Raw genomic sequence first — 13552 nt, forward strand, 5'->3', positions numbered from 1 at the left:
TGAGCTGGAGCAGTGATGCTCTGGAACTGCTGATGCCCAGAACTGGTGATGCCCACAGCTGGTGATGCTCTGGGACCTATCTTTTTGGGGCTTTCCATGGTGGCATGGGGAGCAGCAGCCAAAGGATGTGCCTGTGGCTCGGTGTTCCCCATGGTGACAGTGCTCCTCACAGCTAGATGGTTGCTCCTGTTTTGGTAAATAATATCTCAAGAATTAAATGCCATCTCTGTATGATCTGTCCTTGCAAAGAGTCTTACTGGTGGGATTTATGTGTAAAAAATTCAGGTTTTGCTGCCCTTTGTCTCTCTGGTCTTCTTCCTGGCCTCCCCATACCTCCTCCTCCCTGGAGGGCAAATTGTGGATGTCAGGATGGGGAAAAGACTCCCTGTTCTCCTGCACTGAAAGCACAGAACATGATGCACGATGAATAACTTTAGCCCCCAAAAAAGCAGAGAAAAAGATGAAGTGACTCACATGACTCAGTGAACCCCAAAAGCGAGTGTGGGAGTGAGACCATTCGGGCTGGTTGGTTGGAGCGTGGTCTGATGAGGAGGTGAGGGATGGGGCCATGGTCTTAAGCAGGGTCTGGGTTGCTCTGGGATGGGAGAGGAGCAGGAGGAGCTTGGTCAGGTTGGCTGTGGCTGCTGCTTTGAATTTGGGATATAGATTTGGGAGAAAAACCTGGTTTTTGGGTTTTTTTAATGCTTTTTGTGACAAGACTGAGGGACTGCCAAGTTGAGGCAGATAGGAAGCTATTTTGGGACTGGTTCTTCCCTTTGCCTGGGTCTTGGCACAGGGCAGCTTGCCCTAAATGCAGTGTTATCACTGCTGTTATCCAGCTGCTCAGGGAGAGAGCAGGGAGAACGACATACCTGTGGAAAATGCTGAAGTTCCCTCTGTCCCCTCTCTGCAGTGCAGCACATGCTGGGAATGACACGAGATGGGCTGGGGGGCTGTGCCAGGAGGTGCCCTGGTACATCTGGCTGCAGACTGGTGCTGGGGGATGCAGACTACTGTGGGGAAGCTGCAGAAGGAGCCCCTCTGACCTGCAGAGCTCATCCCTTTGGGGAGAGTTTTGGGCACAGACAACCCCAAGATCCATGGGAGCACCCAGAATCCAGCTGTGGCTGAGCCCAGTGGAAGGCCAGGCTGTCTCAGCTGCCTTCAGAGTCCTCCTTCCACCTAAGAATTAGGTTTCTGTGCCTGGTTCTGAGGTTCCTTTCAAGTAATCAAATAAAGACGTTTTGAAATTCCAAATTGGAGATTAGTGCAGAAACTGGAGACGGATTTAAATTGCCCGAGCTAATCACCAGCCACTCGACTGCTTATGACTTTATTAAGAGAAAAAAAAAAAAGTCTGGAGTGTCACAGAGGAGCAGTGATTCAGGGGCTCACTGCTGCCACCTCCTCCTCCTCACCAGCCGTGGCTGTTCCCGGCCTCCATCCTTGGGCTTCTTGGAGACCAGTTGGGATGAACAAATCCCTCTGCAGCTCTCCTGGCCCTGAGCTGGGTGGGGGAAAGAAGCAGAGCCCGCTCTGTGCTGGGGGTGGGATCTGGCTGGCTGGTGGGGTGCTGGGCCTGGCTGGGGTTTGGGAGCAGAGTCTCACTCGTGTCTCTGTCCCTGTGCAGGTTTCTGAGCAGCTGCTGACGTCTCACCCCGCTGGATCTGGCTGTGCAGGACGGTACCATGAACTGAGCACGCAGCTGCGCCAAACTTTTTTTTTTTTTTTTTTTGGCTTTTTTTTGGGTTTGTTTTCCGCCCGAGAGAAAAGCCCCCCAGGCTCTTTGATGCAAGCATTCTGAAGTGAGGTTGCTGCTCCCCTCCCTGAGCCCAAGTGGTCCCGGCTGTGCTGAGGATTTCCCGAGAAGATGGGGAGGAAAAAGATCCAGATCCAGCGGATCACGGACGAGCGCAACCGGCAGGTCAGTGCTGTGTCCCTGCTGCCTCACCTCACCCCCCTTCCCCTGGGGGCTCCAGAAGGACCCATTTCCATCCCACTCTGGGCCACCAGAGCTGTGTTTTTCCCAATCCATAAAAGAAGCAGAAGCTTAGGCTGGATCCAGGCGGATCCAGGACCAGGCAAAGTTGTGCTGCCCCATCCAGGCGAGGCCTTGCTCCTCGCCTTGGAGCTCCTTGAGCTGTTTCCATCTAAGTGCTTTTCCAGAAGAAAGTATCTTCTCCACTTCGTTAGTTCCCCCCTTTTTTTTTATTTTTTATTTTTGTCTTGCAGAAAATATATTTCAGTTGACATTTTCCATGTGGTTTCTCCAATAAAAAACAGCCACAACAAGTATCCATTTTGCTGAACGCAAACAACTCAAATTATTCCCTTTTTTTCCCCCTCAATTGTAGGCTTAAATGACTCCAGGGCTTTTTTCCTTGGGCTCTCTTGAAGCCAAGCCCGAGACACGCATGTGCATGTGTGTAGGAATGTATTCATGTATCTCAGAGGAAAAACAAAACCCAGCAGATTTTCCCCAAATTTCCATGTTCCTTAAACGGGAGTGGTGGAGCAGCAGCACCCTGCCAGCCCAGGTTTGCTCTGGGATGACTCTGGCCATGTATTTCCCATTACCACAAGACTTCCAGGCTGCTCCCATTGCTTTCTGTGCTCCTGGAGTTTGGCTCAGCAGATCTGCCTTTAGTCCAGCCACTACATGACCTGCCACACTTCTTTCCTGCCACTTTCACTCCAGAAAAACAGAAAAAACCAGTCAAAAAGTGTGTGTGTATATTCCTAATCCTTAGAGTGTCAAAGGACAGAACTGGATGAACCACTTCGTTGCTCCTCAGCAAAACAATAGGAAATGGCAGATTTTCCTCATTATAGCTTCACTTGGTGGTGGGGGCTGGGCTGGGCATCAGATACTTTCTGCTCCTGGGGCTGTTCATATCCATCGTGAGGAGGAAACAGGACCTCAGGGGTTATTGAAGGATCTGGAGTGTATTTTATGGGGTGCAGAGGGGAGTGAGGGATCTGCAGTGACTGGAGCCTTGCTGGAAGTTCAGCCAGATGGAAAATAATTGGTAGTGCTGGAGGGGAATGGCTGGATAGACCTTGGGGAAAGGAAAGAGGCACTTCTGTGCAGAGGCAGCAGCTGAGTGATGGGGCTGTTCTGAGGGATGAGCTGCTCTTCAGCCCTGGCTGGAGATAAACACCCCCGCTGGGGGCTCACAGCCCTGGGTGGGATTTGGCAGCAGGAGTTGCTTTGCATGGCTGGGTGTGATGGCTTTAGTGCCTCTCTGATGTCAGGTGTCCCCAAAACCCAGTTCCCTGGGCTGGGGGACACTGCTTTTCCGTGCCTGGGCTGGTTCTTCCCAAACCCAGCACGGGAGCATTGCTCTCTGTCCCAGTGCTGCTCAGCTTGCTTTGCTTCCCAGAAACCAGCCTGATCAAATGGGGTGTCAGCGAGGCAGCAGCTGCTTAATTGGTCACCAGCACAGCTTTGCAATCAATTTTCACTGCTCCCTTTCTTTGGGAAAAAAGGACATCCCAGGAGTGTGGGACATTGCATGAAAAAGGACTGTTCCAGCAGTGGGGTCTGCTCTATCCACTGTGGTGGGAGCTGTAAACAGGGGGAGAAGCCTCTTGCTCCCCTCTCCTGGGCCATGCTGTGCATGTGCAGTGCCAGGATCCACTCCCCAGAGTCACAAGTGTCCCATGTTGTTTTCCCTCACAGAATCATGGAATGGTTTGGGTTTGAAGGGATCTTAAAAGTCCATCTCATCCCACCCCCTGCCATGGGCAGAGACACCTCCCACTATCCCAGGTTACTCCAAGCCCTGTCCAGCCTGGCCTTGGACACTTCCAGGAACTGGGGCAGGCACAGCTTCTCTGGGCACCTGTGCCAGGGCCTCACCTCCCTCACAGGAAAAATTTCCTTCCAATATCCCATCTAAATCTCCCCTTCTTCCGTTTGAAGGCATGCCTCTTGTCCCACCACTACCTACCCATGTTAAAGTCCCTGTGTGTGTGTTTGATAAGCCCCTTGAGGTGCTGGAAGGCTGCAGTGAGGTGTCCCTAGTGCCACCTCTGGCTTCTCACTGCCCTCCCTCTCCTGCTGCTGCAGTGGATCAGTGATGAGGAGCTGATGTGTGCCTGCCTGCTGTGGCTGCAGGCTGCCAGCTGAACTGGCTCAAACCCAGGCTGGGAGCATCCTCAGCCCACCTCTGCCCCAGCTGGGGGCAGGGGGCACAGCTCTCCTGAGCTGCTGGATGCAGGGCTGGCTGCCCCAGCTGTGCCAGGCACCGTCCTTGGCATGCCTGGGTGGAGAGCAGTGGGAATAGTGCAGGGATGCCCTGGAGAATGAGGGCTTGCCCAGAGCTGGTGCAGGGAGCTGGAGGCAGAGCTGCTTTGGACACCTGCATTTCCACTCGTGCTGCCAGGTTCATCCTGAGCCGTGCCCTGGGGCTGCTGAGGCTGAGCAGGGGCTCCTGCAGAGCCTTTGCTGCCTTTGCTCTTCCCCTGCACCTCAAACTGAGCCTGCAGCATCATCTGACCCTGCTGGTGTCCCAGGGTTTGGCTCCCGTGGGGCACAGACCTCATGAGGCTCCAGCTGGACGTGGAGCTGCTGCAGTGGGTCCAGAGGAGGCCATGGAGATGCTCTGAGGGCTGGAGCACCTCTGCTCTGGAGCCTGGAGAAGGCTCCATGGAGATCTAAAGGGGCTCTGAGGCTGGAGAGGGACTTTGGACAAGGACCTGGAGTGACAGGACAAAGGGGGAATTGTTTTGAACTGAAAAGAGGGAGATTTCGATTGGATAGCAGGAGAAAATTGTTCCCTGGGAGGGTGGGGAGGCCCTGGCACAGAGAAACTGTGTCTGCCCCATTGCTGGAAGTGTCCAAGGCCGGGCTGGACAGGGCTTGGAGCAGCCTGGGATAGCTGAAGATGCCCCTGGCCATGGCAGGGGGTGGGACAAGATGAGCTTTTAGATCCCTTCCAACCCCAACCAGTGTGTGATTCTGTGAATTACAGCAGCAGCCAAAACCAGGAGAGGAGAGCAAGTAAGAGTCACTAATGGCATTAGAGGAATTACTGGGGAGGATTTGCCACAACAGATCAGGCCATCAGTCCTTCAGGGCCAGGCTGCTGACTCTGGCAACTGCCAATATGGTTTACATCAGGGGAAAGGCAAAAAATCCCCTGCTAGTGTGGGGCAGTAATTCCTTCCTGACCCCTTTGGTGATCGGCTTATGCCCTGGAGCATGAGATTTGATTACCCTCTTAGACTTACAAGGTTAATTCCTCTCGATGAGGCTCCTGCCCAGCGTCAGGCAAGGTTTGAGGTTTCTGTCCCAGGTCATGAGTGGATGCACAAAGCCCTTTTAGGTGATGCTTTCGTGTGATGTGGTGGTTAAATGGCAAATCTTGGCTTTTCTCTGCAAGATGCAGGGCTGCCAGTAGAGAGGGATGCTCTTGGGCCCTGTCTGCAGAGGGAACATCCCCTCATCTCCAGAGGGGTAATTGGGTGCTTTGTGTTCTGCTGAGCTCTGCACGGGTTGCTGGTTCATCTGGGGAAGGTGACCTCACACTCTTCACTGCTCAGGGGCAGAACCCAAACCATGTTTGTCACTGCTCTTCAAGGCCAAGAGCTGCCCCCTTGTTTGGACCCCATGTCTCAGTCTCACCCCATTGCCTCCAGTCTCGTGGCTGAGCCCATCGTGGTGCCCAGCAAGGTGTGGTTTGGCCAAGTGTCCCTGGCACTGTGGCTGCAGGGACAACCCTGGGCTGTTTGTTCTGGTGGAGACCCTCCTGTTTTCCTCCTGGGGCTCCTCGAGCTCCTTGGAGGGTCAGTCAGAGCCACCCCAGCAGGGACAGAGAGGCAGGTCCTGCTGGGGAAGGGGGCAGGGAGACAGGGTTTGGTTTTAGAGCCTGTCCTGCCACAGCTGCAGGAGCAGAACCACAGCTGGGTCCCACCTGCAGTCAGTGCAGCCACGGCTGGGCTGTGGCACTGCCAGCTGCTGGTGTTGGGAGCTGCCCCCCAGCAGAGGTTTTGGGTGGCTGAGAAGTCCAGAATGCTGCTGGGGAGGGGGAGCTGCCCACAGGTGATGTAATTTGAGCAGAGGGCACTGGGCTGGCAGTGCCCAGAGCAGGTGCACGTGGCGGCCCCAGCAGCACAGGGACCAGCCCTGCACTTTCCAGGGGCTGAGGTGATTAGAGCTGAATCTCATTACTGCTAATTATCTCTGGGAGATGGCGGGGAGGGGCAGCACTCCCCTTGCCCAGTGTGCCCAGAGCTGCCCCTGCTCTGCCCTCCCACCACACATGGTTTTGTCCCTGAGGGTGCATTCCGGGTGCTGCTGGTGTGGCTGGGATGCCACTGACAGGCTGAGCAAAGGCAGCAGCCTCGTTCACTCTCCTCCCTCAGCTCTGCCAATTAAAGCTGTTCAGTTGCAAAATTGATGCTGTGGTGGAGGCCCAGAGTGGAGTGGAGCCTTCCCATGTGGAGAGGGAGCAGGTCTTGGCACCCAAGGGCATCTCAGCTCATCTCCAGCCCTTCTCTGAGGCTGCTTTGCCCCCAGAGCAATGCTTAGCACAAAGCCCTGACCTCCTGCCTCTTATTTTCTTTTTCTGCTCTTTATTTGCTGAGAGGGCACTGGCCAGGCCTCGTGCCTTCCCCATCAGTGTGCTGTGTGTTCTGGGGTGGGAGACCCTCAGCAGCTCTGTCTGCACTGCAGCAGGGCCAGGGAGCCCCAAACCAGCTCCGTCTCCACCAGCTGGCTCCTGTTAGGAGTGTGGTGGTGAGAGCTGAGCGTGGGCTGGGAGTCGCAGCCCAACGTCTGCCCGGCAGCTGGAGCTGCTGTTGGAGCCAGCAGCCAGCCCCAGTCCTGGCCCCAGCCCCCAGCCAGCCCTCCAGCATCACTCCTGCTCTGGTTACAGCTCAAGGCAGGGCGGGCTGGGGAGGCAGGGGACCCCAGTTGGGCAGGCAAGGAAGGAGAACACCCCAGTGAGGTCACACAAAGGGACAGCAAGGTGGAAGCTGGGCAGGGCCCTGGCACAGGGGGGCTCGTGGTGCCCTTGGGGAAGCATAGCCTAGTGGGATAAATGGGGGCTGGTGAGCAGGAGAGTGGGTCAGTGGTGGGGTGGGCACCCCTGGGTGGTGTTGGGGTGCTGAGCCCCAGCTCTGTGGCCCCCAGGATTGGGCACCTGCAGCGCAGCTGCAGCGAGCCAGGACAAGATCTCCACGGCTTGAATATTCCACTTAAAAACCCGCAGCCCCCGGACAGATGGCAGCTCTGCTGGGGATTTTGCTGAAATTTATTTTCTCTTGATTTGGCAATATGTGATTTCCAAGGCTGATAATCATCTTTGTGCTTGTGAAGTGTCTGCCTTTGGAGGATCCCAAAATAGGCAGCAATACGAACCGTTGGGAAGAGGGAGGCGAGAGAGGAGAGCTTGGGGTTGGGTCCAGTTGGGGAAACTGAGACACGATATTCCTTCTGCCTTCCCCTTCCTTCTGCTCTTCCTCCAGTGGTCATTCCACTTTTCTCTGGGAGCTGTTGGGCCTGTGGCAGGGTGGCCACAGCTTCTCACCGTGGCTGTCCTTGCTTTCAGGTGACCTTCACCAAGCGCAAGTTCGGCCTGATGAAGAAAGCCTACGAGCTGAGCGTGCTGTGCGACTGTGAGATCGCCCTCATCATCTTCAACCACTCCAACAAGCTGTTCCAGTATGCCAGCACCGACATGGACAAGGTGCTGCTCAAGTACACCGAGTACAACGAGCCCCACGAGAGCCGGACCAACGCCGACATCATCGAGGTGAGGCCCCCACTCTGCCTGCAGGGAGGGGATGGAGCAGCAGATCTGCCACACTCAGGTGGATTTTGCATGGTTTTGGTTCAGCCCATGAAAATAACTCCATTCTGGGTAGTAGAGTAGTCTCCAGTTGGGTGGTGACCTGCTGCCCTGAAGCTTGAGGTGCAGGTTTGCTGTGTGGGACCCCGCTGTGGAATCCAGGCAAACCACGAGATGGATTTGGAGGCAGCTCCTGGGGCTGCTGCTGGAGTGCCTGGTGCAGCTGGTGACATTGCCCCCACCTGATATTCAGACACAGTGGGGTTGTGGAAGGCCACCAGTGGCCAAATTGCAGGGGAATTTAGGTGGGAGGGGCCAGGGGGGGTGGTCCAGTGCCTGCTCAAAGCATGGCCAAGCTCATGGCTTGTCTGGCTGTGCTTTGTGGGTCTCCAGGGATGGCCCAAGCACGCTCAGTCTGACCCATGCCCAGCACTGCCCCTGGCACCGTGCCCAAACTGTGCTCACTTCAAGGCTGCTCTCCTCCAGCCTGCTGGCATTGCAGGAGGTGCTCAGCTGCCTTGTGCTGGTGGTGCCCCCACTCTGGCCCTCTGCTCAGCTTTGTCCTTGTCCCTGGTGCTGGCAGAGCATCTCTGGGCTGGAGCACGGGGCACATTTGGCTCTCAGGACAGTGCCAGCAGTGCCTTGGTCATGGGTCACATCCTCTCCCTCAGCAGTGGCTGGGCAGATGGAGCTACAGGGTCCTCAGCAAGGGGGAGCTGCCATTAAACCTGGACAGACAGGCTTGGCTTTGTAATTAGTGGCATTATGGGCATCAGTTAATGCCCTCAGAGCCACTGGTGGCAGAGTGGAGCAGCAGGGCCTGCACTGCTGGAGGAACTGGGCTTCTGCTTCTGCCTTTGAATTCCTTTGGTGCCCCTTGGCCAGTGTGCTCAGGCTTTGATTTCATAAAGGAGAAGGGAAAAAAAACCCAGCCTGCCTCTGCCCCCCAGATCTTGCTTTCTTTTTCTTTTTTATTCTCTGTAAATTGTGTCTTTTTGAGAGATTTGGACTTGAGGTTTTCACCCCACGGCTGAGCCAAGCATCTCGCAGCATCTGCCTTCCTTCGCTGGGGTTTGGAGACTCTTCTGCCACAGCACAGTTTTGTAGGGGCCTTGAAAATGGTTCCAAAATGTCCTTTTTGGCCACTTTGAGGCAGGTCATGCCCCTTTGCTGTGAGGATGCTGGCAGCCTCTCCGGGATGCTCAGCCCGCACTCTCAGCATCGAACAGATTTGTCTTGGCCTAAAAATACCATAAACATTTTGGGCAGCCTTCTCTGTTCCCTTATGGTCCAAGATGCAAACACTCCCAAGCCGACAAGTTACACACAGTCCTTGGCACCCAGAGAAACGCTGTGTTTGCACCACATGAAGAGCTGGATCTGCATCCAAAGCCGGGGAGAGGAACATCGGGAGCGGAAGGATCTTGGTGGATGGCAAGGAAAAAACCCAAACACGCCGGGCTCGGCATGGCTTGCTGGCAGAGCTGTCGTGGAGCAAAACCTGCTGGGGTGCAGGCAGGTTTGGAGGCTGCTCAAGCATCCCTCCTCATCCTTGTCTTGTCTGGGAGCAGGGGTGGGGCTGCTGGAAGGCTTTTACTGTTTTCTGAATCCATGCTCCCAGGAGACCTTTCCTGCTCTTGGTGCTGGTTTCTGTTTCCCCTCGCCCAGGTCAGATTCCAACAGCCCAGCTGTGTCCCCACTGCACACAAATCCAATTTATCTCCTGTTTCTTGGTGGCTCCCAGTTGAACTTGACACACAAAATGTATCTTCTCATTCTGGAAGCTTCCCCACATTGAGCATTTAGAGACTGTGAAAACCCAGGCTGGGTTTGATGTGATTTTAAGTGGATTTCAAGGGGCTGCTGCATCAACCCACCTTCCCTGGGATGTCTGCCTGCCTTTTCTACTGAGGGATTCGGCCTTGAGTGGCTCTGGCAGCATCTCAGGAAGGATGAGGAGCAGCCAGGACCTGGAGGAATTGAGGCAGAAGCCTCTTGATTTTATTTTTCTGCTGGAAGGGAGGCGAACAGTGGCTCTGGAGGGCTGGGGGCTCCTGGGGCCAGCAGCACTGGTACCACAGCTCAAGGCAGGAGGAGTTGCTCTGTCCAAATGACGTTTTAAAACAACAGCAAACATGAAATCTCTTGGTTTTTGGTCCTGGGGAGGTGCATCTGAGGGTGGGACTGGGGCACCCCATCCCGTGCTGCACAGGAATGTCCTTGAGGGGTTTCTCCCCTGGGTATTTAGTGAGAGGCAAAGCTGCTCCATGCTGAGCACTCCCAGCCCGAGCTCAGGAGGGGTTCCACACCCCTGCTGCCTTTTGGGGCCCATTCCCTGTGGGGACCCCCCCAGGAGGTTTCAGCTGTGCCAGGGCTCAGCAGTGGATTCAGCCCCGCAACCCCCATGGCTGTGCCCAGCAAAGTCCTGGTTATTGCAGGCTTTTAAGTCGGAGAAAATCTCTCTGCTGCAGAGAGGGGGGTTTCCTGACTCAGGGGGCCCAGCTGAGCCCCCAGCCGGGCACGCTGGGTGCCACGTGCCCGCCCAGGCCGGGATCACGCCGGCTTTGGGGCTCGCTGTCGCTTCTCGTTTCCTGCCAGCCTGGCTGACGTGCCAGCTCCTCAGAAGGGACTTGGACAGAGCAGAGCTCGCCAGGCACCAGGATGCTCCAGAGCCACTTCAAGGCACACAGCTGTTCCTGCCCTTGCCTTGGCTGAGTGTCCTGGAGGGGCTGATTCTCCCCCGATTCGCCTTCCTGGTTGTGGTTCCCCAGGATGTGTTAAATCAGACATTCTGCAGGATGCTGGGGAGGTGGTGAAATGCAGGGGCAGCTGCCAGTGTCAATGTCTTCATCCTCGTTCTCATCCTTATCCTCATCCAGACTTCCCCAAAGCCCAGAGTGGTTGAGTCTCCCTCCTCTAAGGGAAGTCGACTGCATCCTGGTCGAGCATCGTTTCCTCTCACATGTTCTGCATTTCCTGCTGCTCTCTTACCCTCTTTGAGTTGGAAATCTGCTCCCCTGTGAGCTGGAGTCGTGGAAGTGAGGATATTGCCTGGAAAAGCAGGATGGGTCCTGATAGAGTGGGGGGGACCTGAGTGTGGCAGGGAGAGGGGCAGGTGATGACTGAGGTGGGCTTTGCACTGGGAAGTTCTCCCCCTGGTTTTCTCTGAAAATTTCCTCCTGTAAAGGAACTGCTTTTAAATCTCTTCCATATGAAAAACTGTTGTGTTCTGCTGGCTGCAGCCCAGTGACAGAAAGGTTTCCTGAAAACCTCTTTGCATCTTCTGTTTTTTTTCCCTGGCAAAAAGAAAGAGGAGGAATGAGAAGGAAAGTTCTTTTCTAAAAGACCTTGCAGAGATCCCAAAAACAGGAATCTTTGGGTTTGATTCCCGCTCCAGCAGAATTATTTTCCTTTTACATCATCTTGACAAAAAGCTCAAAATGTGGGATGCACATTTTTTTTTTTTTTGCAAAAAAAAACCCGAGAGAAGAAGCAGCCAACGCCTGTATGGCTGGAAATGGCATTTTGTTGTCCCCAAGCTCTCATTTTGTTGTCTCTGCTGCTCTCTGAGCAGATTGCTGCAAGGCACGCTGCCCTGGCTCGTGTCCTGCTGCCACTCCAGCCCGGTGCTCAGCCCTGGGGCTTGTCCCCGTCCCCTTCCCTGCAGCTCCTCACAGTGTCACAGGCACAGTCCCAGCCCCAAGGTCACAATCCCAGCTCAGGGTCGCTGTCCCAGCTCCCAGGTTTACAGGAAGAATTTATTTCTCCGTGCAGAGCGGGCTTGACACTTCCTGGGGCTGCTGGTGGGTTTCCTGCAGGAGCAGGGATGGGGACACCACAGCTGCCCCTCACAGCTCAGCCGCTGCAAACCCACCCTGCAAGGAGCTGTGGGTCTCAGAGCCAGTGAAGTTGTGGCTGATTTTACAGCATTGGTGGCTGGGGAGAGCAGAGGGAGCAAGGCAAAGCTGGGACACCAGGTGTGTTGGGCCCACAGAGAAGGACCTGGGCAGAGATGAAGGGGTGGTGCTGTGAGGTGTTTCAGGGCATGGGTGAGCAGAGCCACACCCATCCCATTCCACTGCTTTCCCTGACACACCTGTTGAGGGAACAACCCCCAGGATGATTTTGTATGGACTTTGAAATGGCAAAATTCTTGGGCTGGTGGTGGCAGCCCTGTGCTGGTCCCTGTGCTCACTTCAGGGATCAGATACGGGCAGAGCTGAGGGCTCTGGAGCTGCCTAAAAACCTCCCTGGTGGCAGCGTTGCTGCAGGTTTCATAAAGGGTGTTGTTGCTTGGCTGAAACCTCTGAAAAATCCCCTTTTGAGGTTCCCTGCTTTGGGGGTCCTGGGAGATGGCAGTGGCTCCTCCATCCCCTCAGCTTCTGAGCCTGCCAGCAGCTGTTGCTGGAGGAGAGGAGTTGTCAGGGATTTTTTTGATTTTGATTTGATTTGATTTTGGTTTTTTTGAGGGATTTCCTTCCCAATCCCCTCTCAGGGATGGGAGGGCAGAGATGAGAGGTCCAGCTCCTGGAATCGTGTCGAGGTGGGCACAGCCCCTTGTTTGACACCAGAGAGTCTCTGCAGTGCCTGAAGGAAACCCAGCTTCATTGCTTCCCTGCTCATGGAACAACTTTTTTCCATTTTTGCCTCTGAAAGAGAAAAAGGAAAAAACTTATTTTTTTTTTAGAGAAAAGCTCAACTTTCCGTCTTTTGCCTGCGTCGGCGAAACAAAAGGTTTGGGAAAAAAAAATCCACAAAAAGCAGTTTAAAAAAAAAAAAAAGGCAAAGCTGTTCCTTCCCCACCAGCAGCACCTCTTCCTCTTTTGGGCCATTCTGAGAACAAACAAGGACACATACAAAAATAGAAAAATAATAGGGAAAAGTCCTCGGGAAACTGCAGAAAAAGGCCTGGAAATCTCCTGTTGGTGGCAGTGGCTGATTCCCTGTGCCCTGCTCTGCAGACACTCAGCACAGGAATTAGAAATACTGGGAATTACTGTTAGGTACAATATTAATGTGAGGTATAAGAATTATTCATAATCATTCTTATCAGATAATGAGTTAATAATTATTAGGTGTCAGGAATTACTGGTGACACCAGACAGGGCAGCAGATGCCACCGTGGTCAGGAGTGAGCGGGGTCCTTCTGGGTGTGAACAACTCTGCAACTGAATCCAGTAACGAGGGTGGAAGTGGGGCCTGGGAAGGCCCAGGAAGGAGCAATTTTAGTGGAAAATATTGTGAAAAGCTTCAGCTGGATGGAGAACAGGCTGGGGTGGGTGTGGTGCCCATTGGCAGAAGGATCCACTGAACCCAGCCTGTGGTGCTGGGCAAATCCTGCAGTGTCCCAACCCATCTGGAGACATCCTGGGCTCATTCACTCCAGGGTTTTATTTGCCCCAGAGGCCTCTGTGTTCCCTGGAGCTCTCAGGTAGTCGAAGAGCCACTCCCAAACATGCTTTGGCCTCAGAATGAAGATGTTTGTTGCTGTTTAGGAAGACAGAGGATTGTCAAGTTTTGGGTTTTTTTTCCCTGCTGAATTTGGCATGAAAAGGGATCAAGACTTCCAGGAAATTCTGTATCTTTGACTCCTGAAAAAAAAAAATAGAGCTGACAAGTGCTGGTTCCATCATAATGCCTTAATTGCTTTTGGTGTGTTGAAAATGGAGGGATTCAAAGTGGGTCTCAGTGGGCTGCTGGATATGAGAGAGGGACTCTGGGGTGTCCCTGTGCCCTGTGGTCACTGGGCTCCTCCT

At 54.3% G+C, this 13552-nt stretch overlaps 1 protein-coding gene across 7 annotated transcripts in view; it reads left to right on the forward strand.

The window, feature by feature from the left end:
* Positions 1-13552, forward strand: part of MEF2D (myocyte enhancer factor 2D) — a 76093-nt gene that overhangs the window by 39806 nt on the left and 22735 nt on the right. For all 7 annotated transcript variants that reach the window (XM_059871252.1, XM_059871259.1, XM_059871258.1 and 4 more), the window contains 2 exons: positions 1631-1924; positions 7557-7760. In XM_059871252.1, coding sequence (XP_059727235.1) covers positions 1871-1924; positions 7557-7760 — 258 coding nt within the window. In that variant the 5' untranslated portion in view covers positions 1631-1870. The remainder of the gene's footprint in view (positions 1-1630; positions 1925-7556; positions 7761-13552) is intronic.

This window comes from Haemorhous mexicanus, chromosome 31, assembly GCF_027477595.1.
Source record: "Haemorhous mexicanus isolate bHaeMex1 chromosome 31, bHaeMex1.pri, whole genome shotgun sequence".
Lineage (NCBI taxonomy): Eukaryota > Metazoa > Chordata > Aves > Passeriformes > Fringillidae > Haemorhous > Haemorhous mexicanus.